Below are 26,746 nucleotides of genomic sequence, written 5' to 3'. Positions count from 1 at the left end.
ATCTATCATTGCTGGCTTTGGTGGTATCAATGAAAAAAAAAGACTGCTTTTTAAAAGGGAAAAATTACTTTATATTTCCAAATTTAACAATACATTCTTTCCTTTTTAAAATTAAAAATAAAATGAACATGTTATCTGTGAATAAATAGCAGCATGCGTATAACACTCATGAGCTCTGTGGGATTCCTCTATTTCTAGCGTAGCCATGAACAAGTCAGTGAATGTGTGGACTAGCAATTACAAGTGGTTAAGTTAGGTATTCACTGAGCTGAATTAGCTGACCAACCTGCATTCCTTACCTCTGGCAACTATGTACCTTCATGATGATTCTAAGAAAATGTATTTCTTTCCGCAGTTACCACAGGCAAAGGGCCAGGAGTACAGTACATTAATGTGGCTCATCCTACAAGAAGAAACATGTTATGTTCCAATCATTCAGGGGGTTGCAAGGATCTGTTTAAGACCAATTCTGTAGATTAATTCAGTCACAAGTGCCAGTTTTAAGTGCTCAGCCCAATGGGTGGGGGTGGCTTGGTGAAGTAGAAAGTCTGCCTTCTTACTTGTTTTCTCCTCTTCTGAAAGAGAAAGCCACTGGGGATATTCAGTGTCCACTGTTTTCTCTAAAATGGCTCTTCCCTGTGAACAAGTCCAGGTAAGGGGAAAACATTGCTTTTTCTGAGGTAGGCAGAAGTTTCATATAGAAACCCCAGCAAACCCTCTGAATCAGGATACATCGCTTGACAGCTGTCCATGTGGAAGCCAATGCACCATGCCTGCTCCCTTATGGCTTTCTAAGTAACATATGTCTCTCTCTGAGTTAGATCCAGGGACCTGAACCACAAGTTAAGGTGCTCTTTCATCCAGTAGTGTGAGACAGATTTACCCCTCACTAAAAATGTATGGGAAGAAAGGGAAAGAACATTTTTGCTCTTGACTCAGTCACTTCTCATTCAGCCTGTGAATATCTGAATTTAGCAAAGTCGCTCAGACCTTTTCTGCATAATAAAAAGATCCTTGAATAAAAGCTCACAGATTGAGCTGCACTCATACAAAAAAGATGCACTGATACAAATTACTGCATCATCAGTCTGTAGTGAAATCTTTGTATATCTTCATTCACTGTCCTCTTTTTCTGAAAGAAATTCATCCCCACAAACAATGGCAATTTTTACACTTTCAAGAACAAGGGCTGGTAACTAAGTTTCTATTGTATTTTCTGTAAATTCCCTTAGTTTTCATTCTGTTGTCATTGTGGAAAGTCATAATTATTTAACATGTATCTCTTTTCCCACCTGCATCCTCTGGCTCTCTGGTTTAGGCTGCATGATTCTGTTAAGCTTGTGCTATGTTTGCACATTGCCTGGTATTAAGCAATTCCCAATTGTTTGGCTTCTTTACTTGCTATTGTGATACAAGTAATAAATAATTCTACGCTTTTAAAAATGTGTATTATTTCAGAAGCTCTAGGGATTAAGTTTGCTTTCCTGTTTATGAAAATATAGTTTTATTTGGTTTACCAGAGATCAGGCACGTTCCATTAGGCACTGTAAAAAAGCAGGTCTTACCCTCTTCAGGCTTTACAAAATGATACTATACAATGGGTCTAGGAATGAGAAGAAAGCCCCCAGAATCCTCCTTGACATCTAATTTTTCTCACCATTACTCTTAATATTCCTAGGTGCCTTACTAATAGCAGAGACTTTTACAGACTTATCTGTCTGGTGCTGTTGAGTAAGTTCAATAATTTATCTAGTTAGATGTTATTCATCTAGGAAAAGTCCTCTGAAATCAACAGGAACTTTGTCATATGACTTACTAGGTCTCTGGACCTTCTACAGTTGCCCTACAAGAACTCAGCCAGCACCTTGAAAGCTGATATGGCTCCCTTGTTTTTCATCATGACTGATCCTTGAGGTCCTTTCCAATCCGACATTCTATAATTCTATGAATTTAACCTCTCACACGCATATTCTGTGGCATAGTTATCATCTGAGCTTCATTTTGGAGGCAGCTTCATATAAATCCTGACTCTGGCTTGGCTTGGGATTTTTCTGAAATTCTCCCAACCCTTCTAGCAGATTTACACCTTTGGAAACACATAGTAGCAGTAAATTCTGTCAGCTAATCGCATTGTAAACACAAATATTCTCTGAAACTGTATCTCCTCTCTGTCTTGAGCAGCTGCCTTCTCTCCCCTATGGCATGAGCTTAAGAAAGCAGCATTTGATCAACGATTTTCTTTCCTTTCACTAGATTACACTTAATTTATTTCATTTCCTCACAAAAGAATGAGAAAAATGGGAATCTTTCCTCAGATGTAATCATTGCGCTTTCTGTAGCAACATTGCTTTTTAATATAGCAGACCACTAGGTTATCTAAACTGAATTAAATACTATCTTGCTGTACCCCAAGAGAAAAGTAAGTGTTCTACAATAAGGGGATTTATTGCTTTGGAATTTGTGCTGAAAAAAAAACAAACAAACAAAAAAAATCCCAGATGAATTAATTGGTAGAGTTGTAAAGAAAAAGATTATCAAGTATGACTTTCTAAGAAGTGTCAGGAGAAGTGGGTTTCAGAGGTGTAGGCCCACAGTGGAACTCCCTTACTGCCCTGTCGTCAGGGTTTTACCTGGCAGCCAGAAGCTGGAGAGCTGCAGTAGGTCAGCACTGCTGTAATAGTCAAAGCTTCCTTCTCACTGCAGTAGCAAAGTTATCTGGCCTCTGTCCTGTGAGACAAGACATTAGATAGCCTTATTATGATAGCCAACACTTTGAATGGCACTAAATGTAGTTTTAACTAAGATTTATTGCTCTGTGTTGTATTTCACATATTCCTGGAACCTCCTTTTTTGTGAGAGGGCCATAGCACCACCTCAGGAGAAGATTGTACTGCAGAGAAACATGGCCCCTTGCAATCATTCAAAGAAATCTTGGGCCATTCAGATTTCACCACTTGTACCCAAGTCTTACCTCCATCATGTTATGGAACTATTTAAAAAAAAGCTTGAGGTGAAAGTAATAAAACAACCACACTAATTCATACAAGTAAGTTTCTATTAAAATTTGCAGGAATGCACACCTGATTTTCCACTGTAAATAGAAGCATTCAGCTGCTAATTGGCATATCCATGTTCTGCAATTTTAGCAGCATTTGGTGGATTCTGAGTACTTGCAAAGAAAAAGCAGGCACTGCATGATAAAACTGGTAGACATACTTAAAACCAATCTAGGCTTTAAATGGATACTAAATGTAATTCAGGTTCCAAGGTAGGAGCCAGATCTTGGAGGTGCTCCAGATACTGAACTCCCACTGAAATTTAAAGCAGCTTTAGCAACATCTCTTCTTAAAAATCAATACAACTTCCATTGCATCTGAGTAGATTTCATCTATTCATTCCAGAGAAGCTCATTCTGTAAACAAAGCACAGTAGCACAGTTACTATTCAAAGTAAGGACCAGACCAGGTTCAAGAGTTTGTCAGGTTACCTGAAAATTGGCCAAGCAAAATGCTGACAAACTGTGCTCCGCTTTGAAAATCTCTGGCAAAAGGAGTTATTACAGTGTGTATAAAATTTAAAAAAAAGAATACAGTGAAAATGTGGAGGATGGCAGCAGGATAACTGTAGGGAATGTGATTCACATTTATATATTTAGGAAAATATTCTAAGTATTTCTATGCTGAATAACTCACTGAAAATCAGATTCACTTAGATTGGATGTTAGGGAAAAGTTCTTTACCATGAGGGTAGTGGAAAAGCGGAACAGGTTGCCCAGGTAAATAGTTGAGGCCTCATCCCTCGAGCTATTCAGTGTGAGGTTTTACAAGACTCTGAGCAACCTGATCTAATTGAGGATGTCCCTGCTTACTGCAGGGGGCTGGACCAGATGACCTTTAGAGGTCCTTTCCAACCCAAATCCATCTATGAATACATAAAGGGTCTTTTCCTAAAGAAACCCACAGATGAGCTGTACATGGGAATGATACCTAAATAGGACTGTGCCCTAGTGGATGTGTAGTTTTTAAGTCAGTATGTACTTTGGTGCCTGGTTTCCACCACATGATTCCTTCCCTTTTGGTTTCTGTATTAGCCCCTTTGGTCCAAAGGCACTTCTTATTATTAACCACCACTTATTTCATTGAGACCATATGCAGCCTACATGCGAGCCAAAACCAGAACCAGCTAAGATGTTCTGGTTGTTAATATTCTGCATTGCCCTATCCAGGATCACACAGGCTTTTGTTAAAAGCTTTATTTTAGTAGCTTTACTGTGTAGGAGAGGGTCTTTTTTGGTAGGACACCAAAAGGAACTGACTTGTTTCAGTGTGTGAAGGACTGGGAAAGATAGTCTGCTTCACAAGTCCCCCAAATGCTAACAGCTTTGTCACCATCAGGTTATATATAGTAGTTCTATTTTGAGGTCCTGTCCCTAAGGCACTTAAAGTACTGCTAGCCAGATTTGGGCTTAAACCAAAATCTTGATGGAAAGTAACTATCACAATTTATGCATGCAATGTGATCACATTTTAAAACATTTTAATCCACAAAAGTGCTAAGCTTGTCTTTGAGGGTTGGGGTTTTTTCGGTTTTTTGGTTTTTTTTTTGTTTTTTTTTTTTTGTATTTTTTAATCTACACATTGCCAGTGCTGGGGCAACTTCAGCAGTGTAAAGAACAAGTGGCAGCAACAGCAAAGACGTGCTGCTGGCTATCAGTGCTGCTCAAAACTGTTCCATGTAGCTGTCAAGAATATTCCCTGTCATGCTATAATATTGCACCAGCAGATTCCTACCACTGAAAAATGGTTGACAAAAAAATTTAGTAGCATCTAGCAAAGTCTTGGTACTGTAAGATACTTTATAAGATATTAGTAGTGGCAAACTGGGTTTAATATGTAGGCATATGTCAACGAGGGGCTTAACAAAAAAAAAAATTACCAACTCATTTAGATTATAGGACAGATGTTGAGTGGTCTTCCGGGTTTCTTCCCCAACCATTCCAGATTTGGGAAAACCCAAGAGATTTCCTGGGAAGTGAAACTCTTTACTTATCTCTTATCTCCTGCAATATACATTCCTCAAGAATGCCTAAGTACTTACGCTAAAATAATGTGACAAAAAAACCCAAACCATACCAAAAAAACACACAAAAGAACAACCAACCAAAACAAAAAAGAACAAAACAAAAAACCAAACCAAAGTAAAAAACCCACCAAAGGATGTATCCTAGAGGCATGTTTCTGTTCCCAGTGAAATAAATTTTTAAAATCCCACCGACTGACATGGAAGCTGGATTAAGCTTAGTTAGTTTTAGAGAAACTTTAATAGGAAAATAGATGCCTGTCTTGAGCAAAAAGAAAATGAGGGTCTTTCAAAGCATCAAATTAGAGACATAAGACTCATGTCACAATTATTATTCCCAGACAATCTAGTGTGGGTAGCAGAACAATTAAATATGCTCTGGTGTTTCTTTAAAAATTTCTTCCTCCTAATTCTCCAAAACAAGACTTAAAAAGAACACATACACACACAGAGAAATCAGACTCTTCTGTTGGAGGTACAGAATTACTCCCTTCCCCAGAGCCCCTCTATATCAAACAGTTCTTCCATACACAAAAAATCATAACACAGGAACAGGTCTGATTCTGTTTCAGAAAGGCCCTCAGTTATGCTGAGAATTTCATGTTTACTTGCCACCACCAGCTGCCTCTATTTTATACATCATTAATTGGGTTGTGACTGTCTTTCCAGTGTCCCCATATACTAGTGCCCTTATGCCAGGATACTGTTTGGATACAGCTGGGATTATGGCAATACACTGAACTTGCCTCTTGTTCCCGGCTGTACCTTTCTTATTATACAGATCTGACTGGAACTAGCAGCCCACCACCAGGGACATGCAATGTGTTCCCTGTGCATGAGTGTAATGCTAAGACTTGCAGAATAGACCCGAGCCAGAGCTGACCTATAGATCGATCCTGTCCTTGTATGGTGGTGCTAAGGCTTGGACAACAGGCCCAGGCTGGAACTGTCTTGTATGGAAACAGCAAAATAATAGATGAGTGGAATGAAAGGCCATTGTAGAAGGTTTGTTATGAAAAGTTCAAAAAGTATATGTCAAAAGAAAAACAGTACTAAAAGCAAAGATGATGGTTTTCACTGTAGAACAAAGAACAAACAGCAGGGACATCAAGGGAGGCAATGTAGGGCAAGGAAAGGGACCACCACCTCAACTGCTTCCCATAACCAAGAACTCCCCAGCAGTATGGGAAATGTCATCTTAGATGAAACTGCCCTGATTTAGAGACAGAATAGAAAGTGGCATCACTGGTGAACTTTGATGATGCATAGGGAAGTCAGAAGTTCCTCAATTTAAAGTCCCACAGGGAACCCTGGATAAATTTAAAGGTGGTACCCCAGGATGAAATGATTGTTTTCTTGGCAGATTCTGGAGCCTCTAGAACTTCTTTCTTCTTCCAGCAACAAGTGCTGGAACAGATGCTTGAACAATATAAGCTTGCTCAAGAGATAATTTTGCTCCGGTATGTAGACGGTATACTGATTTTGAGAAAAGAAAAAGATTTTTTAAGAAAAACAGCCAACAAGTTGTTAAACTTTATAGGTCAGCAAGGGTTAAGAGTTTCAAAAACAAAAACAATATGTAGAGTCAAAAAAATTTAGGGCATTTTGTCAGAGAAGGGAGTCACAAAATAACTATGGAGAAAAATAAAGGAATAGTAGAATTACCTCTCCCCAAAGCAAAAAGGGAATTAAGAAAATTTTTAGGGCTAATTGGTTATTGTCAAATGTGGATAGAAGGCTATGCGCAGAAGACTAAGAAATTATCTTAGTCTTATCTAATTGCAGACTCCAAACTGCAAGCAGAGGAACCAAAAGAATTAAGATGGACAGAAAAAAAGAAGAAATTATTATGATAATTAAAATAAAGCCTGATGACCACTGCAATTTTAGACTAACGTTCCAGTGTGAGGATTGCTGAGAGAGGCTGGATCCATTATGTTTGACTCAAAGAACCAGTGGATCCTCCACCCACAACTAAACAGTGGGATATATGTGCCACTGACAATCCCTTACACTGAAAAAGCAGCAACCACTACATGTTGAAGTGTAAATGTTGACAAGCTTTTGGGAGCAGGATTTTTTACTGTTTTTACTTACATTGAACAAATATTCTTTCATTGCTCTTTAGAAAAAATTGGGTTTGGGAGAAAGAAATCATTAAAAAAATACAAAAAGGAAGGATCAGTTAGTGACAGTATTCAAGGTAACAGCAGTGTTACTTTTCAGACCAACCTAAAGTGATTGCCATCAAGAGGGCTGACAAAGAAGTCCATTGCACATATGGACTCGGGGAAGACAACTGGATGTGACCCAGTAGGTGGATTTAGAGTAGTAGCATGGAAATCAGAGTTAAAGCAGAATAAAACAAAAGAGTTGAACACTGTCTTTCAGAAAAAACTGAACCCATCAAATGAACCAAAAATAGTAACAGTAAAAGAGATAAAAGATTGAAAACAAACTTTTGAAATTTAAGCAGGATATAGGGATACCAGTGCCTGGGTGGTGTGGGTTAATAACACAGTACAGAGCTTAGGGCAGGCCAATTGTTATGCTTGTGATTCAGGGAGACTCATGGTACAAACTGTTCCCTTCTCACTGGGGTGGACAAAAGATCCACAAAGAACATGGTGTGTGATCACTCTGTACCAAGAAAAGGCTGCATGGAGAAACAAAACCTGCAGGTTTAACTCACTGTTATTTCTTGCCCTATGAATAAAAGACGTCAGATTGTCACTGGCCCTCTCCTCCACAATGGGTAACCATACACAATGCAGGGAACTATTCAGCATTACATATCCCCAGAGCAGACCTGTGGTAGTGCTGTGGAGGAAAAAATCCTGCTATCTGCACTACCAGCAAACTGGAAGGGCACATGTGCCACTGTTCAATTGGCCATTCCATTCACCCTGGCATTTGAAAAGAAGCTCTCAATCCTAAATAGCAGAGCTAAGAGAAGTCTAGGAAAATTGTTTGATGAGTGGATATATAGAGACTCAATTGCAGTCCCTAGGGGAGTCCCTAATAAGCATAAGTCAAGAAATCAAATAGTGGCAGGGTTTGAATATTTTTTATTCTGGTGGCTAAAAGAAAACAAAAAGGTAGATTGTATCAAATATATTTACTACAATCAACAAATATTTATAAGTTATACCAAAGAAGCAGTAAAAGGGACTGGAGAACAACTCGGTGTAAAATGACTTGGGAGAATAGGATAGCTTTAGACATTATGTTAGCTGAGAAAGGAGGAGTACACTTAATGTTAGGGGATCAGTGCTGTACTCTCATACCAAATAACACCAGCAAATAGCACCAGATGGTACTATCACTAGAGCTCTTCAAGGACTCACAACCTTAGCAGGAGTGCTTGCTGAGAATTCTGGAAAAGATAATTCTTTAAGTGGGTGGTGAGATTATTGGTTTGGCAGATGGTGGAAAGGGATGGCAGTGCCCATTTTTATCTCACTAATAATAGGGGCAGGAACATTAATAGCCATAGAATGTTATGTTATTCCTTGTGTTTGGGGGTTAGTACAATAGAGATGGATCTAACAAAACAAATGTCAGTAGATCATCCTCTCTCTTCGGAGAAAGTAATTCTGGAAGAAGAGGATAAAGTATCTCAAGGAGAAACGTAACGTTACAGACTGTTGTCCTCACTAGAAGCATCATAATAGAATATGCTCTAAAATACAAAAGCCAATATGATGATGGAAAGAGAAAGAGGGGAAGCTGAGAAAAGCTAATATTGCTTTTACAGGTGTTGACACTGTCTTCTGTTAGGCACGTAGCACAGAGGAAATGACCACTTAGAAATAAGACACAATCAAAAGTTAGTGCATCATTGCTCAGGGCCTGAGTGAGAGAAAATTGATTCATACCAGGATAGTGTCTAGAAGGTCACCTAGATACCTGACCCAGGTGGTAACAGCTGTGTAACAGTATGGTGCAAGGTAAACAGGGGCAGGACATCAGGTGGTAACTTTAGGCATATCAGATAGGCTGTAAACCTTGGAGTAACGAGCCAGTGGAGAAACGAGGGATAGCTCAGTCAGGAATAGGGAATGAAAAGGTATGTTAAGTGCACACATTGTGTGCTTACTCTGTGTGTCACCCACTCTTGCAAGAATGTGCTTCATTGAGAATTCTGTAGCACAATCTAAGGCATTTTATTAACAGCTTAACCATAACTTTCAAACTGTCTTACAAGACAATCTAAAGACAAACATGCCATGTGTTTTTTTTATATCTATGTTGTAGAAACATACAACATCAAGCAGCACACTTGCCAGCTATTAGTGGTCTATAAACTTCCAGCATTGATTTTTTCATGTAATTATTGCAGTCCTCCTTTAAAGTACCCAATTAGCTAGTTTTTCCACTGTGACATGCATAAAGACTAAAAGACTGCCTCGAGTTAGTGCACTGCTGTTTTGGAAGATGAGGGGCCACAGGGGTGGCTCCTGTGAGAGGCTGCTGGAAGCTCCCCTGTTCCAGTCCCTGCCCTGCCTCTGGCCAAGGCCAAGCAGATACAGGAAACTGGCTGGGCCTCTGTAACATATGCAAGAAAGGGAAAACAAAATTGCAAAAATATTTTTTTAAAAAAGGACCCACAGAGCAGAGTAGAGGATGAAGTAGGAGAGAAATGCCAGACAAAAGACATCAAGGTTAGTGTATCCCTGCGGAGATTTCCCTGCTGCCCACGGTGAGATGGCAGCTGTCCCCTTGCAACCTGTGGAGCAGCATGGTGGAGCAGGCCCTGAAGAATCAGGATGGAGCAGTCACCAAAGGACCATGGTAAGCAAATGTGGATTGCAGGATCATGGGGAGAAGCAGATGTGGATCTGCAGCTGTGGAGGACTCCATGTCAGAGGATGTGACTGCTCCCAAATCAGGTTGTGACTCTGTGAGCAGCCCGGGCTGGAGCAGTCTGTGCCTGAGGGACTGCACCTGTGGGAGGGACTCATGTCGGAGGGGTTCCTGAAGGACTCTCTGCCATGAGAGGGACCCTGCGTTGTGTCAGATGGGAAAGAATGTGAGGAGTCCTCCCCCTGAGCAGGAAGGAGCGGCAGAAACACCATGTGGGGAACTGACCCTAAACCCTAACTCCTCATCCCTGGTGCCTCTGAGGGGGAGGTAGCAGTGAAGCAATCCAGGCCTGGGAAGAAGGGAGGGGTGGGGGGGGATGTAAGGTATTAAGAACAGGCCATATTTTCTCTTCCTCTTTGTACAGTAAATTAGTGTTTGATTTTATCTTTCCAAGTTGAGCCTGTTTGTTTCTGCCTGTTTCTGTAATTTGAGAATGAAAACCTGCCTACTGCTTTCTCAGTTAATCAGCCTTTGGGTGGATTTTCTGCTCCATGTCCTCCAGTGGGGGTGAAAGGTGATCTGGCAGAGGCCTGGTTGATACCAGCTGAGACTAAGCCACGACACAGATACACACAAAATTTTCTTTTCTTTTTTTTTTTTTCTTTTATTTTGGAATCATAGAATATGCCAAGTTTGAAGGGACTCATCAGGATCATCAAGTCCAACTCCTGTCCCTGTGTAGGGTATCCCAAGAATCACACGATGTACATGATGCACATTAAGAGCATCAAATGCTCCTTGTAATGCAGGATTGGTGCTGTGACCCCTTCCTTGAGGAGCTTGTTCTAGTGCTTGAGCACCCTCTGCGTGAATAACATTTTCTTGATATCTAACCTAAACCTTTGCTGATGCAGCTGTCTGCCATTTCCCCAAGCCCTGTCTTTGGCCACAGGAGTAAAGAAATCAGTAACTTCTCCATCTTTTCCCCTTGTGAGGAAGCATTATAGGCAATGAGGTCACCCCTCAGCCTCCTTTTCTCCAAACTGAACAATACAAGTGACCTGAGCTGCTCCTCTTATGTCATCCCTTCCAGACCCTTCACCATCCTTGTGGCTCTCCTTTAGATGCTCTCCAGTAGCTTGATGTCTTTTTTATATTGTGGTGCCCAAAACTGCATGCAGTACTCAAGGTGAGGCTGTACCAGTGCAGAGTTGAGTGGGATATTCACTTTCCTTGACCTGCTTGCAAAGCTGTGCTTGATGCCCCTCAGAACATAGTTGGCCCTCCTGGCTGCCACACTGCTGGCTCATACTCAGTTTGCCATCAACCAGGTCCCTCTCTGCTGTCCTGCTCTCCCTAATGTGTACTTAACACCAGGGCTGCCCCATCCCAGGTGCAGAATTCAGCACTTGCCTTTGTTAAACTTCATGTGTTTGGTGATTTTCCATCTCTCTAATACGTTGAAGCCTTTCTGCAGGGCCTGCCTGCCCTCAAGGGAGTCAACTGCCCCTCCCCATTTTGTATCATCAGGAAACCTCTTAGAATTCCTATGAACTGCATCTGAGTCATTGATGAAGATGCTGACAAGGGCCAAGAATGGAGCCCTGCAGAACTCCACTAGTGACCAGTCATCAGCCTGATGTTACCCCACTCACTGTCACTCCTTGCGGTCAACCTGTGAGCCAGTTGCTCACCCGTTGTACAGCATGGTTGTCCAGCTGTATGCTGGACATCTTATCCAGGAGGATACTATGTGAGACAGTATCAAAAGCTTTCCTGAAGTCCAGAAATATTATCTCCACTGGATTCCCTTGGTCGACAAGTCAGCGTGACTGGCTTTACCTTGTCATAAAAGGAAATAAAGTTTGACAAGCAGGACTATCCCCTCATGAAGCCATGGTGGCTGTGACCAATGATTGTGTGTGTGTGCCTCCATAATATTACCAGGCACTGAAGTTAGACTGATTGGCCTGTAGTTTCCAGGGTCCTGCTTTTTACTCTTCTTGAATGTTGGAACATTTAACAGCTTCCAGTCAACTGGGATCTCTCCAGATTCCCAGAACCCCCCAAAAGTAATTTAGAGAGGCCTGATGACATCAGCCAGCTTTGAGGATTCTCAGGTGAATCCCATCTGGCACCATGGGCTTGTAGGGATATAACTGTAGCAGCAGATCCTGTACAAGTTCAGTCCTTGTTGCAGTCATGGTCTTCCAGTTCTAGGCATTGAGGGCCCCTTGATCCACCATCAGTGTTAAAGACAGAGGCAAAGAATGCATCACATACCTCTGCTTTGTCTATATTCATATTGAGATGACCATCCTTATCCTGTAAAAGACCAGTATTTTTCCTGCCTTTTGCCACTAATGTATTTGGAGAAAAAATTATTGTTGGCCACAGTTCTGGCCAGTTACAGCTCCAGTTGAGCTTTGGACACTCAAATTTTCTCCCTACAGTGGTTAGCAATGTCTCTGTCTTCTTCCCATGTCACCAACTTCCACTGGGTATACTGGGTATATATTCCCTTATTGCCTGATTTGCAAGAGTAGATCCCTACTGAACTAAGCCAGCTTTCTGTCTCACCTGCTTGATTCTGACATTTTGGGACTGCAGCCCAAAATGCAGCCCACTTTCTTTTGCTTATTTTATTGGTATAAGCATTCAAAGTACAATGCAGCCAACCCCTTTGTCAATTAACCTCCAGCAAAAAAATCCTGGGGAAAAAAAAAAAAAAAAAAAAAGCCATGTCTCTTTTCCCTAAACCAGTTGCTAGACTGGAGCAGTGTTACTATCAGGAGGCAATAATGAAGGTATCGAGGAAATGACAGCACCTAGTCTTCAGCCTTTATACTGCCTTCAGAATGCAAACATAATAAATGGCATAGGTATACAGATTTTGAAATTTAAAAACATACTTACCATCCCCTAATGCAACAACAGACGGAAATCTGGGACTTCTGAATTGCATGTGATTTGCAAACAGTCCAGCTGTAGGTAGTACCTGCTGATAGATTGTTCAATAAGAGGGGGAGGCACGGACCCAGAGGCTGTTGGATCCCACTAAGTTACTTGGGTAAAGGAGAGCAAAGCCAAGGAAGAGTTTCTGTGGTCAGTATCATCACATAATCCTCTTATCCTAACTGAATCTCAGTGTGCTGCACTCACTTGGCTTAATTTGCAAAGCAAGTCTAAGCAGGAAGCTCTCATACCACTCAAGGGAATTAGAAAAACACTGTCGATTTCAGGGGCTCTGAAGGGAACCATTGAGATGCATTCTGATATTTTCAGAAATCCTCTTATTTTGTGTTACTCAGCTCTTCTTGAGACAATCTCTGTCTTCCACAAACTTCCATCATCTCCCATGCCTTCTCCAGCACTTTTCTTCCTGTGTTTGTGCTTAGACACCAAGAACTGCCGTGCAGAGGGCTAATAATTGCTAACCACCCCTGATTAACAGGACTAAGGGTGTGCCTGCGGCCTCCTTGCCTCTACCATGGTCCTGGATGGTAGGAGGATCCAGTCCTGCCTGTTAGATTATGGGAGAGGCTGGTTATGTGGGATACGGAGAAGTCTGAGTTACTCGGTGACTTTTTTTGCCTCAGTCTTCACTGACAAAAGCTCTGGCCACAACACCCAAGTCACACAACGCAAGGGCAGAGACTGCAAGAGGACAGATCCATTCAATGTAGAAGAGCACGTTTCAGACCTTCTACAGAACATGAAGGTTCCCAAGTCCAGGGGACTTGATGAGAGCCATAGGAGGCTCCTGAGGGAACTGGCAGGTGAAGCTGCAAAGCCACTTTCCCTCTTCTTTAAAAAGTCATGGTAGTCTGGTGACATTCCTGTTGACTAGAAAAGGGGAAATTTAACCCTCTTTTTCAAAAAGGGAAAAAAAGTAAGATGGAAGGAACTACAGGCCAGTGAGTCTCACCTCTCTGCATGGGAATGGACTTTTTGGGTCATGCAGCACTCCGACAAGGAGTAATAAAACTGGAAGTGGGTAGATTTAATTAGACACTGGGAAGAAATTCTTTAGTGTGAGGGTGGTGAGACATTGGAACAGGTTGCCCAGGGGAGCTGTGGATGCCCCCTCCCTGGAAGTATTCAAGGTCAGGTTGGCTGGGGCTTTGAGCCCAGATTGCCATCTCTCTCAGCTATTTGATGCCTCTTTCCATGGTGTTCTATTTAATAGAGCGACATTTCATTGCCTGCCTATAAGGATAACATCTTTCTGCAGCTGTTAGAAGGCGTTTCCAGAGACTGAGTGGCAGCTTTTCTTGTCAATGCTAACAATCCCAGCTGCTGACCCTCTCTGCCTTCCAGATCTACCTTATCAGCTCCCCTGCCCCAACACCGCCGTAGCCATGAAATCAGTGACTCGCCCTCATCACAAACATTATCCTTTATTAAAATTCGTAACTTTCAGAGTCCTGGATCAAACAATTATCTCAGGGTCTGAGGCCGACTCTCCCTCTAACCAGGTTTTTCTGCTGTCCCTGTCTCTCTGGCTCATCATCCCTACCCAGGTGGTCCGAGTTCTTTCAGTGCTTTCTGCGGGTCGCTACTGGAGCGATAAAGGCTGGTTCGGACCTAGCCGGGGAGGTGCCGCTGTTGCTGCAGTTCCCGTCGGTGGCAGCGCAGCGCAGCGCAGCGCAGGGTGCACGCAGGGCGAGCCCGCGGTGCTGCCGCGGGGCGGCTGCAGTTCCACGCGGCGGATGCAGCGGGAGGGGCCGCGGAAGCGCTCAGAGGGGCAGCATTCCCGTGCAAATTTTTAACCATGAACCGCCCCTGGAAGACGTTCAGGCACAGCAATAATAAAATCAAACAATACCAGTCGTTCCCGGGGCTTCCAAACCAAGGACCAGAATCACTTTCCATGATACTGAGATCCACAAAGTTGACCTCAAACTCCCCAAGCAAACGCTTAACCCAGCTCGCCCCATTAGAAAGCAGTGTTTGAACAAAACAATAAAGTAACATAGATGGGAGACAGGACACCATCCCAAGAATTAACTTTAAAATGAAGTCCAAAAAGGCATGATATAACAAATGTTGCAGAAATGCCATTATCAAGATAATTTGTTTCAATTTCCAGCTTTCCAAATATTTTCAATTAAAAGGAAAACTTTCAACTCATGCCCACATTGGGCACTGAATATTCTGTCTCGGCTTAGTGATCAGGGAAAAGGAGAGGACAGAATTGCTCTGTTAACCCTCTTTGCCCTCCCAAGGTAAGATAAAAAGGGAGTATGGAAGAGAGACTTAAAGGCTGGAAATTAAAACTGGAACATATTTACTAGGACAGGGACAGAGCAGTAACACATAGGATGAGGAAGAAATACATACAAATATACAAAGCCCAGTCTCAATGATGATGGAGCCAGGTGCCTCAGGAGCCCTTGTGGCAAGGCTAACTCAGGGGCGGTGTCACAGCTCTTCCCAGCACCCAGTGTGCCTGAGTGCCTTTATTTTTTGTTTTCAATTGTCAATATTTTTTTCCCCTATTTTAAAGAAAGTGTAAAGAACCACAAGTACTTAAAGTTGAATTACCTTATGTACAGGTTCAGTATGATACAAACAGGACGGATGATGCTATGCAGCATTCAGATTAGTTCAGCTGCTTCAGCTGGCGTGATCTCTAAGAAAAAGAATAACTGCTAATGCCAGATTTAGTCCCTGAAGCTGCGACAGGTTTGTTGATCTCTTACTGAAATATTGCCTGAGAACTCAGCCCATTGGAGAAGGTATAATTCTTCATGCTACTTCCATATCAACTCTGTCACTTTGTGGCATACAGCTGCATTCCCTGTAAAAATAGCAACTAAATGCCTCCTTTACCAAAGCACACAGGAAAGGAGAAAGGGATTGTTTTGGCCCTACAAAATTAGAAAAGCCATTTCACCTGAAGACCATTAAGACTTCAACACAAATCAAATCCATGCAAGCAAAATCAGTTTATAGATTAATTCTATCACCTGTGTTTAATGTACTGTAGTGAATGTACAATATCAGGGTTGTTCCCTATACCAAGCTACTGTTTGCAGAAAAAAAAATGAAGAAACCTTGTATTTTGAAACTTAAATAAGGGATAGAGAAAGGTGGTTAGAACAGGAAATGTTCCTTGTCTGTTTTCATTAAGAAGCTGCAGCGTACACAAATTCAACGCTTCACGAAAGAGAAACTGAGGCAGAAGGCTCTAACAGACAGGTCTCTGGCAGAGGATGTCAAAAGCTGAAGTGCTTAGAATTTTCTTCTGTGTTATCACTGAGGAGACACCTATTCTCCCAAACTCTCTGTAAGCAGGGATCATCTCAAACAGTCCTGAACCACACCTTTGAAATACCGGTCCACTCTAAGCAGCACTGTTAGTGTATCTGTTCAGGTCATGAAGACACTTCCAGATAGCAAGGCTCAGTGGTTAGACCTCGCTAACCTTGTAGCTATATCAGCAACAGTGTTGCAGATCTTAATAAGCAACTTTTAATCAAAATAAAATAAATCCTTTATTTCCTATCTGTGCACCAAAGATATCTACAGATTTTTTTTAATAAGATATAGCTAAACTGCAGTTTAAAGAACTATTACCTCTAAGCATTAATCTTTTAAGACTGATGAAAAGTTCTCGAAACAAGGTATGTACAGTTGCTCTAAAATTCTGCAGAAAGGAGTACTCACCCCACTGACATGCTGCGTGAGGAAAAAAGACTGAATGCTGCCAATAGTTTAACGTTTTAGGAAGCCAGTGAAGCCATGCCAGAACCCATATGGGTTTGCAATATTGCTATCTTGGAGGCTTTTAAAAAATAAACAGGATCACTGGGGCCTGAAATACAGGTGAGAGGTATCACTGGCTACTTCACTACTGTGTGAGATATTTAGACCCTAGTACACTGCTTGTTACTGATTTCACACAGTGAAGATTCTGGGTATCACTGTAGCTGTACCTGCTTATGATTAAAATGAAGTGAACAGATCATTATGATGAATTCCACAAGAAGCAAAGAAGTCTCCCTTTAAAAATGGAAATGATAGAGGCCTAGTAAATAAACTCACCATAAATTCACTCCAGGCAAGTCAGATCACATGCAACTAAGCAGCAAGCCTCTTTGATTTGGAAAACACCTCACCAAGTCACACGATAATCACAAGATAAAAACAAACCCTTGAATTAATAAACCATATGAACCAAAGTAACACAACAGCTAAAATAACTGCACATCTTGCATTTTCATGGAAGTCTTAGTACCCTTCACAGAAAAATTATACAACAGCATAACAGCACACAATAAAATCCATGGCTTGGTTTCAGTCTGTTTTCCTGGTAACAATATTTAATTGTGTTAAAAATTTAGCTTTAAAACAGGTATCCATTAGCAGTTTTCAGAGATCTCATAAGAGGATATTAAATTTCTGAGTTGACTGCCATACTTTTGTCAGGATTCATGCTTTTTTGTTGGTTTATCAAAGTAAGGAGTGTTGTCTTGAAGCAGATCTTTCCTTGGTATAAGTACTGTAACAGAAAAATAAAACTATATAAATAAAAAATACCATCTTACAATCTTTTTATATATATATAAACCTAGAGATGTTTTTACATTTACAAACAAAAAAAAAAAAAAACCCAAGTTACTACAAAAAAAAAAAAAAAAAAAAAGAGAATCTGAACTTCTGGTGAGCCTGGTATCCAATGTTTTTTACTTTCTGCTGTTCAGAATGTTACCTTCTCCATTTTCCTTCTAAGAGCTCTAAAAATATTTTAACAGCACTGAGAATCCCTAAAAAATGACAGAGCAGTACAGTAATGTTTAGCAAGAGAATCAAAATTTTATCATGAATGTATCAGATTACGTACTTCAACAGCTCCAAAAGTTAATACTAAATTTTATTTAGCCTTCTTACCCACATCCTGGAGTCTGACCTGTGATTAATTTTCTCACACCCGTTTTAAAGGTCAACAGACAAAGCACTGAATGAAAATCATGGCCACTGTGTCATCACAAAAGTGCCATGTGATAGGGTTTTGTCTATACAACGTCTTAACCTCTTCCTTACTCTAAGTTCTTGCCATCTAGTTCTTCAGAAATTGGCTTGTCCTTTCTTCATATTGGATTTACTCCATCAGCAAAAACTAAAGCACAAACTACTTACCTAAAAACTACTACAAACTACCATCTTTGACTAGGTCAGGCAGCTGCAAAGACTACAGTAAACCTGTAGAACTGTGTGTGCTTGTATGTTTATGTAATAAGTAACATCCTGTACAAAGGGCACTGATATGCCATTACCAAGCAAACGGATTTCCTTGAAGGTATGTGCATGTTCCTGTGCACCTGTGCACTGGCACTGATGCATCTAGTAAGTTTCTAAGAGTTTTAAGTAACATTTCAATTTCATTTCTCTCAGATGTAATACTTGTGAGTAAATTTTTGACAAAGCATGTTGATCTGCACACCTGAAACAAAAATGCCAAAGAAAAGTGCAGCTGCATATGAAGTGCTGAAAAACTAAAGTCCAGACCAAGACATTTATACATTACTGAGTAACTCATACAAAAACAATTTCTTAAAAATTCAGAAAAAAAAAATCTAGTATGACTAATAAACTCTTAAATGAAGTTGTCTTCTCTTTTGTAAAAAACCTCAGACTAATCTCTTTTTTTAAAGATTTACCAGTTAACCCCAACTACACACCACTGCATCTCAAATCCTTTTTGAAGAAAAAGACTGTCCTGTGCACTGCTTCTATGACAGCACAGAATAATTGCATTTCATTAGGAAAAATGTTCCCCTTGACAATATTTGTTTTCACTGTTAACTAAGCAGGAGTCAAAACATTCTGACAGTAACTCACTGAAGAAAACCAGCTGCAGTGATAGTTTCTGAAACACTTGAGTTTCTTTTTCCCCAGCTCTTTTTTCAAACAGCTTTTTACTTCCAATCTTTTTTTGGGCAGGTCAGGGGGAAGGTTGATGGCTTGAGAAGAAGCAAGGTCATCATACTAATATAAATATAAAACTAAGTATTTTATAACATTTTATTTTACTAAATAGGCCAATATACTTTCTGTGACAACAAACTAAACTCCCACCTAAAAAGTTTTCAAAACAAACATACAGCACCTAAGGTGAAGCACTATGAGAAATAAATTTTTCAACTGTGGTTCCTTATTTCTACTTGTCAACAAACAGCAATTAAAGCAGCAACCTTAGGGCTGCACTTGCACTTTTCTTTTTTCCTGCTTCAAAGAATGGCATTTAGGAATGTTCTGTTACTAATCAACTTACCATACTTAACAACTTACCAGACTACAAAAGTCTGTATATTCATTCTGCAAGATTGCTTTTACTCTTTCACTACAGTATCAAGCTAAGCATCTTCTCCCTTTTTCTTTTTTGGGTAATATCTTGCTCCTAGTCACAAAGATTTTTCCACTGTCATTACCTCCAAGAATTATTTATTGCGTAAAATAAAAGTGTACTTTTTTGGTATTCCATTTGAATGTAAGTTCCAACTTCACTGAATGCTCTTTACATGTTAATTATACCAGGACAAGTAAGACTATCTATCTGTTCTACACATTTTCTTACACTACTTATTCTTACTCTCTGAACTTTATCATGGTGTTTATCATGGATTTCTTTTTCAAGTGCTCCTGATCCTTTAATCAATACATTATCAATAGTAAGTATTTCTCACTTCATCATATACTCTAATCACACACAAAACACATTCAAACTGTGACAACTGTTTCAAGATTTGTGTTTCATTTTATACTGCACTAAGATCAATTATGAAGTGAGAAGTAAAGTTTAGACCCATCCAAAACAGATACGTACACAAAAAAACCCCATAAAATGGGCAAGAAACTGCATAATCACATCCTTTGCATTTGTAAGTGGGTCAAATATACCTTGCTAACAGCTGCATTCCAGATTTTTTGCTGCAGGACAAATTTTTCCTAGGTAATAAATACAAGACTATGGAAGCCCTCCTACACACCTCTAATCACTCTGACCTTTCAAAGACAATTAAGATTGGCTTTGCAATAACATAAGCCAGTTCCCTTGGCATCCCTGCATCAGGTCCCATGAATTAATGTATTTCTCATCTGTTCAAATGTTCCCTAGTCTTTTTCTCCTCTACCAAAAGTAAGTCATCCTTGCTCCTGATAATCCCAATGGTCCGAGGCCCATGATTTCTGAAGAGATTAAATACACTCACTGTCTCTTTTCTACTAGCCTCTGTATATCAAACTATTTGTGTAAACTTTGTACCTTTGAAACCTCCACCAGTCCTAGGTAGAGATGTAAATCATTAGGCTTAAATTAAGGATTTGGGCATAGAAATGACAGGTGGATTGATTTTTGCCCTCTCCATCTCTCTACTTAGTTTTCAAGTTTTATATTTATTTAAAGAACGACAATGTTTTATAAACATTTTGTTACCATGCAGCTGTACTCACATATTTTGTCAGAATCTGTGTGAACTGCCTGAATAACAGAAGTTCTGAGAATCACTTCAACATCTGAAGCTATTTTCAGAAGCTAGTAAAAGGGATAAAAAACAAAACAACACAGAGTACTTAAATTACATGTAATTATTCATGAGGGTGTTTTCCACACTATATGGCTTTTCAAACAATAAAGCCAGTCAGTTCTATGATTTAGTTAGTTATGCACTATACATAGCTTTTACTTTGGGAATCCTAGAATAACTTACAGGTTGAGAGAAAGGAAATTTCTGCTCAGTAGCATACAGCAGTATAAAATCTATACACCCTACTAAACCTGCAAATGAATAAAGCAAAACGTAACTACCAAAAGAAATAATTAGTCTTCAGCAATCATAGACATTGGTGAATGGCTCAGTAACATCTGACAAGCCCTAGTGAAAAGGCAATCTGTTTCTTCTAATACTTCTGCTCTTGAAATAAGAATAAAGCATGACAAGAAATAAGACTCCTGCTGTTTCACAGAAAAGCAGTATAGGAATAAGGCATTATCTAAAAATTACCAGAGGCATTAATATTTAGCAAAAGATCAAGAAGATAAGCACAAGCACCCTCGGTAGCTTTGCTGTGCAATTAAGAGGAGCCTGATACTTGTTTGCATGATACCTACACCAGAAATAAATGAAATTACACAGCTGAGAGACTTGAGGAGACATGCTCACATGAGGAAGTAGAGTGTATCAACAGAAGTGGTTCTTTGCAAGAGTTAAGAGCTCAAGATTTGACATCTGTACTGAGTTTCTCCTCCCCCCTTGTCCTTTTACAGGTTCAAGCCAGGTATCTTTCATTTCCCTCTACTGAATGCCCAGCAGCAGCAAGCCTGCATGCCCCTGAAGCACAGCTGCCACTTCAGATTCATGGAGGAATTCTGACATTTGTCTCGAGGTGCTTCACAAAAGAAGCCAGATCACAGGAAGCAAAGATAACCATGGCAACTTCAGAAGTGCACACCTGCTTGAGCTAAAACGCTGCAGTAAATTTAGCTGCCACATCTAACATTCTAATACTGGAGATAATTACTCCTGCCTCCTTCATTAACTGGGTTAACTAAGTATCTGATGTCACGTCAGAACACACTGCAGCTTTTTATTCTGACAAAGTAATGCACATTTAGCATGTCAATATTTACTTTTTAAGCTGCTGTCCAAAGCAGAACACTAAGACCCCCGTGTTTATGCAAGCTGGTGAACAGATTCTCACAAGTCCTGCGAAGTTTGATTCAGTTCCTCTGCATCTCAGTGTACTCAGTATATATATATAATAAATATGACAGTTTCTATGAAGAAGTTGTGATGGAAGTCCAGAATTTCTTTCACTAACACATTTAAACAAGATATCAATTAAGCCATATTAAGAAGTTATGTGTGTGTAATTTGTTTGTTGCTATTCCTAAATACAGATCAAAAAATTAGAATTACTGTTTACCCTATACATCTAGAACAAAAAGAATATAAAATTTAACAGATCAGAAGAGTGTTATTATAGGGGCCTAGTAACAAGCAGAAATGTTAGAAAGTCCTAAATAAATGCTCATAAGTACTTATACTACTGCCCAGTGGATGGTATGATGCAAAGATTTAGATTGACTTCTGCAACAGACAGATAGAGGCTTTTCCTTTAACTAGTGCCCAATGACAATGCAACATACCCTCAGTTAAAAGGCTGAATGACAAGGACAGAATTATTCACTCTGTATAGATGTTAGAAATTAAAAGTACCTAAAACCATATGTTCATTTCAGGCTTCAGTAAGTTTTAGAAAAATTACTTGCTAAAAAGTGTAAAGATAACACTAAGCAACACATAGTAACCTAAACAGGATATCCTACTCCTTTTAATGCACCAGGAGGAAAAAAGAAGCAGAAAAAAATTACATAATTAATACCTCAACATTAGATGCTCCTTCACTTATGATCAGGAATCAAACTAATTTCTCATGTTTGCCAGTAACTGAGAAGATTATTTAATTTCTCTGCAGCTTTCTTGTGCTTGTCTATACAACAAAGACTAGACAAACTTAAGTGATAGTGGTTCAGATAGATATTATGAGCAAAGTACACAAAAAATTTACATGAAAGCAGCAATGTAAACCAGTTTTTTTTTCCCATATTTTTATTACGATCTTCAAAATAAGAACATTGAACTATCAGAAGACACTTTCTCCATAAGAATCTTTTGCATATGCAAAATTCTACAAAATACTATTAATACCAACGAAGGTATCAACATATTAATAAACAAAGATCCTTTTAAAAGCCTTTTGGAAATTATATGTCCCTCACAATGTCTCAATAAGTACTTACATTGGTTTAGAGAACCTTCAAGTAAAACACTCATATATAAATATACTTAAGCAAACTGGAAAACCACAACAAAACCAGGAAGTACCTCATTTATCTTCTCTTCAGATGTCTCACCTTGGTTATTTTTGAACTCTTGATTTATCTTTTGTCTTGCAGCTAAATAAAGTAAACAGAAAAACTATAGTGTGAACACAAAATTGTATCTTGTACTTGTAACTGCCTCAAAGATCAGAATCCCAGTCCTTGATAGCACCTCCCTGATACACTTGAATGTAAGATTTCCATGAGATTCAGCAGATGTAATTTTAAGTTGGTTGGTATATGAATAAAATATGACTGCCTATCTAGCATTCTGCACTTTAAAAATAACTAATATATAGAAGGCACTACTAGAAGTTGGTTTACTAAAAAAAAACAACTGAGAAGGAATGATCCATAGAATCACAGAATGGTTTGAGTTAGAAGGGACCTCAAAAATCATCTAGAGCCAAACCCTCTGCAAAACCTCCCTCAAAACTCCATCCCACCTTACCCTGAACACTTCCATGGGACATCCACAACTCCTCCTGGCAGGCTGACCCAGTGTCTTGCCACCCTCACTGTAAAAAAATTTTCTTAATAATCTAATCCAAACCTACCCTCTTTCATTTTAAAAACATCACCCCTCATTCTATCACTACATGCCCATATAAGATAAGTGAATTAATTCAAATACTTAGTAGAGTTATATAAGCTTTGACTGAAATACACAAAAAAGAGGGGGAAAAAAAAAAAGGAAAAAAAAAAGTTCTACGAAGGTTCCAAAGAGAGATGTTTTCTTTACAAAAGGTGGCTTTAGTGCTTGAGTATAAAACCTAAGTTTTCTGTTTGAAATTAAAGAATGTCTGGCTATGGACAGACAAGTTTTCCCATTGATTACTTATTAAATGTAGAAGGAAGTAATTTAAAGAGAGATTATGTTAACAATTCTTTTTCTGTATTCAAAGAAAAAAGCTCCACAGAAAGACAGGTAAGTGTTCTCCACACACAAAAAAAGTATCTCACCTTCAAGGGCTCTGGTATCATTTTTAAAAACTTCTTGACGGGTTCTGTGTAATGATTTAAAAAGCTTCAAAACCTGTGAATATAATACCAATAAAATTAGCTGGTATGCTACCAGGATTACCAGATAAAATGAACATGTGTCAATTACGAGTGTTCTTTGTTCTGGTTAAGCTTTCTTTCCATTTAATACAGAATTTGGCATAGAATCAGTATGAAAGGTACTTTACCTCAACTCCTGATCAAATAACTTGCAGCCAAAGCAGATGTGTGGAAATCAAAATCCAGAGAGTTCTAGATGTTTTGGTTTATCTAAGACACTATCTAAGACAGCATTAGTGCTACAGTCCTAGAAAATCATTTGGCATGACATGAACATAATACTCAAAATACATCAATACCAACACATTTATTGTACCACTATCAAACACATCCAGCAGAACCTGAATAACACTAGAAGTCAAGTCACCTGAAGGAACTATCAAGAGTACATTGCTGGATATTCCCTGACTACAAAAACAAAAATAGAAATACAAATGGCTAAAGTACTCTCACAGTTACAAGCCGATGTGAGAAAAGTGAATTTCAAAAGGATCTCAAACTGTATATTAACAAATTCATCAATTATTTTTCATGCCTCTGTATAATACCTGGGAATCATCTTCTGCAAGTGATAATGATTTCGATTGTTTGGAACACAAACCCTCAAGTTGTTATAATTAAATTTATTTTCTGGTGAAAAGAAAACCTTTTGAAGTTATTTCTAGCAGTGTTTTGGCATCTGTAAAAAGCACAAGTCCAGGTACTTCATGATAATATTAAAATGTGTTAACAAGATTAATATTAAAAAGTTTATTAGAAGGATGAAGAGGAAATATAGGGATGTAACTGAAAAGTGAACATCTTCTGCATCAGCACGCTCTGCATGTGTAAAATGGAGATGCAAACAAGACTAAAAGGCCAATAAAAACATTCTGGCAGGGCACTAAAAAAAGTGTAGTTCTGCTTGAAATCTGCAAATGACAGAGAAACAGCAAGCTTCTCTGAAGCTATTGTTTCCACAAGATGTCAAGGTATTTATAGGTTTACAAGCTAACTTCTCACCCTCTGCTTAGCTGGTCACTGAGTAAACCTTGAGATAATTAATCCAGAAACATACATGGACAAAAAGACAGCTTTGAGAAAGGAGATGTAAACCAGTGAGAAGTGGCAACCTTCCAGTTAAGTATTACTTTAATATTACACTATCACAACTTTAGCACTACTAAGGTGCAATTTACAAATATGAACAAGTTCAAAACTTGCTTTACCACATAAATTAGACCACATCACGATTTCTACTGTAATCTCTGATTTAGCATCCTGTTGAGTACATGTTTTTACACTACAGACCTTTCTGGAAAGAGCATGAACTGTGCATTCTCAATTCCTTAGAAGTCTCAGGAATATTTAAGTAAGTATCTTCTGTCACAGTTACAAGAGTTAACTGATTGTCACATGCAAAATCACTCTGGACAAAGACATAAAAAAAAGAACATGGACTCCTAATTCCCTTTCACCATTTCTGTTCACAACTGAACATGTTGCCTTTAATTGCAGAATTTCCCAGATGGCTGAATCTGAGGAAAGTAAATGAACAAAATTAAAAGCTGGCAAAGAAATTTACTGTTTTCTAAAGTGATTTATGAGATTTGACTAAATGTATCTACCATGTATTTGCCATTTTTGCAAAGAGCAAAAGTAGTATTACAAATAGTTTTGCGTAGAAGACATGTATGGTGAAACCCAAAGATGCTTATTCTGAACTCTTTGGTCAAAAACTTTCAGTCATCTTTCTCTGCTATTTGCAGAGATTATTTCTGCAAACCCAGCCTGGAAGGTTCTTCACCACATAGTAATTATACTTTGAAGCAAGATGTATTAATGCACAGACTCCTTTGAGCTCTACAAGCACCTAATGAAACTGAATTCTGCTACTATCTGTGTATATACGAGGCTAATACCAGGCTTCAAACACTTCTGAAAGAGGGGCTCAACTCCTCACAGAAGTACTTTATACTGCAAGTATAGGCTTAAATAATTTTTCTGCCTTTTTTTTTTTTTTTTTTTAATCTTCCCATCACAATTTGTTCTCTCAATATATTTTAACCTCTATTCAACTGTCACCTCTCGCGTTTTCCCACATCGACCTTGGCACACAAAACACTGCTTTCCGATACCAAGTTTTGTGTCCTTCTTTGGCTAGAAAACCTTTTCCCGTTGACCTCTTTCCTACTGCGAACAAAAAAAGAGGTTCCCACCCTCCAGTGGAAAAAAGTCCCATGGGATGTAATTTGGGTTTAATTCCTACTGACACTCTAGGAATGCATATTTGAGGGAGAACACATGATTCCTGGGCGCCGCAGGCACCGGGCAGAGACAGCACAGGGCAGACAGGCGCCCCAGATGCGGCAGCGACCGGCCCGGAGCAGCCCCCCCCGTCACCGCCTGAGAGCGCGGAAATCCCGGTGTCAAGAGGGGGTCAGAAGGAAGGAAGGACGGGAACGGGAGGAGAAGGAGGACGAGGAGAGGAGCGGGTGGAGGAAGAGGGGAGCGGGAGAGCCGGCAGCAGGAGAACTGACGGCGCGGGGGCCTTCGCCCTCTCCCTCTCTCTCCCTCTGCCTTCTCCTCTCCCTCTCTTCTCCAGCGGCCCCGGCTCTGCCTGACTCGGGGCTATCCCCGAGTACCGGGAAGGCGCCAATTCCCCTCGTCAGCCTGAAGACGCTGGCAGGACGGGGCCTCGTTAAGGAGAGGCCAATCAAGCCCCTAAAGCAGCAGCCCCAGCCGGTCTCCCCGCCCGGCATCCCGGGGGTGTTGCCGCGCATGCGCCCTGCCCTCACCTGCAGCCGTCTCGCCATGGCCGCTGCCGTCCTTTTCCGCCCCTGAGGAGCGGGGCGGCGGTGGAGCCGGAAGTGACGGTGCGGCACCCCCGGCCCTGCCTCGCCGCGGGGATATCGGGTGCCGCCGCCGGTG

General features: G+C 40.0%; 1 protein-coding gene across 2 annotated transcripts; it reads right to left on the bottom strand.

Annotated features, from left to right (window-relative positions):
- Nucleotides 1-17,181: 17,181 nt before the first annotated feature.
- Nucleotides 17,182-26,746, bottom strand: LYRM7 (LYR motif containing 7). Of its 2 annotated transcripts, XM_071730412.1 has the most exons (5): nucleotides 26,614-26,746; nucleotides 23,738-23,810; nucleotides 22,779-22,849; nucleotides 20,344-20,425; nucleotides 17,182-17,392 (listed from the first exon to the last, which is right to left on the bottom strand). In XM_071730412.1, exons 1-5 carry the CDS (start codon nucleotides 26,629-26,631, stop codon nucleotides 17,316-17,318), a joined length of 321 nt encoding a protein of 106 aa, XP_071586513.1. In that variant the 5' UTR covers nucleotides 26,632-26,746; the 3' UTR covers nucleotides 17,182-17,315. The 2 variants fall into 2 exon arrangements, with proteins under 2 accessions (XP_071586513.1, XP_071586514.1); XM_071730413.1 differs by lacking the exon at nucleotides 20,344-20,425.

Source organism: Heliangelus exortis, chromosome Z (assembly GCF_036169615.1).
Source record: "Heliangelus exortis chromosome Z, bHelExo1.hap1, whole genome shotgun sequence".
NCBI lineage: Eukaryota > Metazoa > Chordata > Aves > Apodiformes > Trochilidae > Heliangelus > Heliangelus exortis.
Note: the sequence above shows the minus strand (reverse complement) of the source record. Positions and strands in the feature narration are given on the sequence as shown.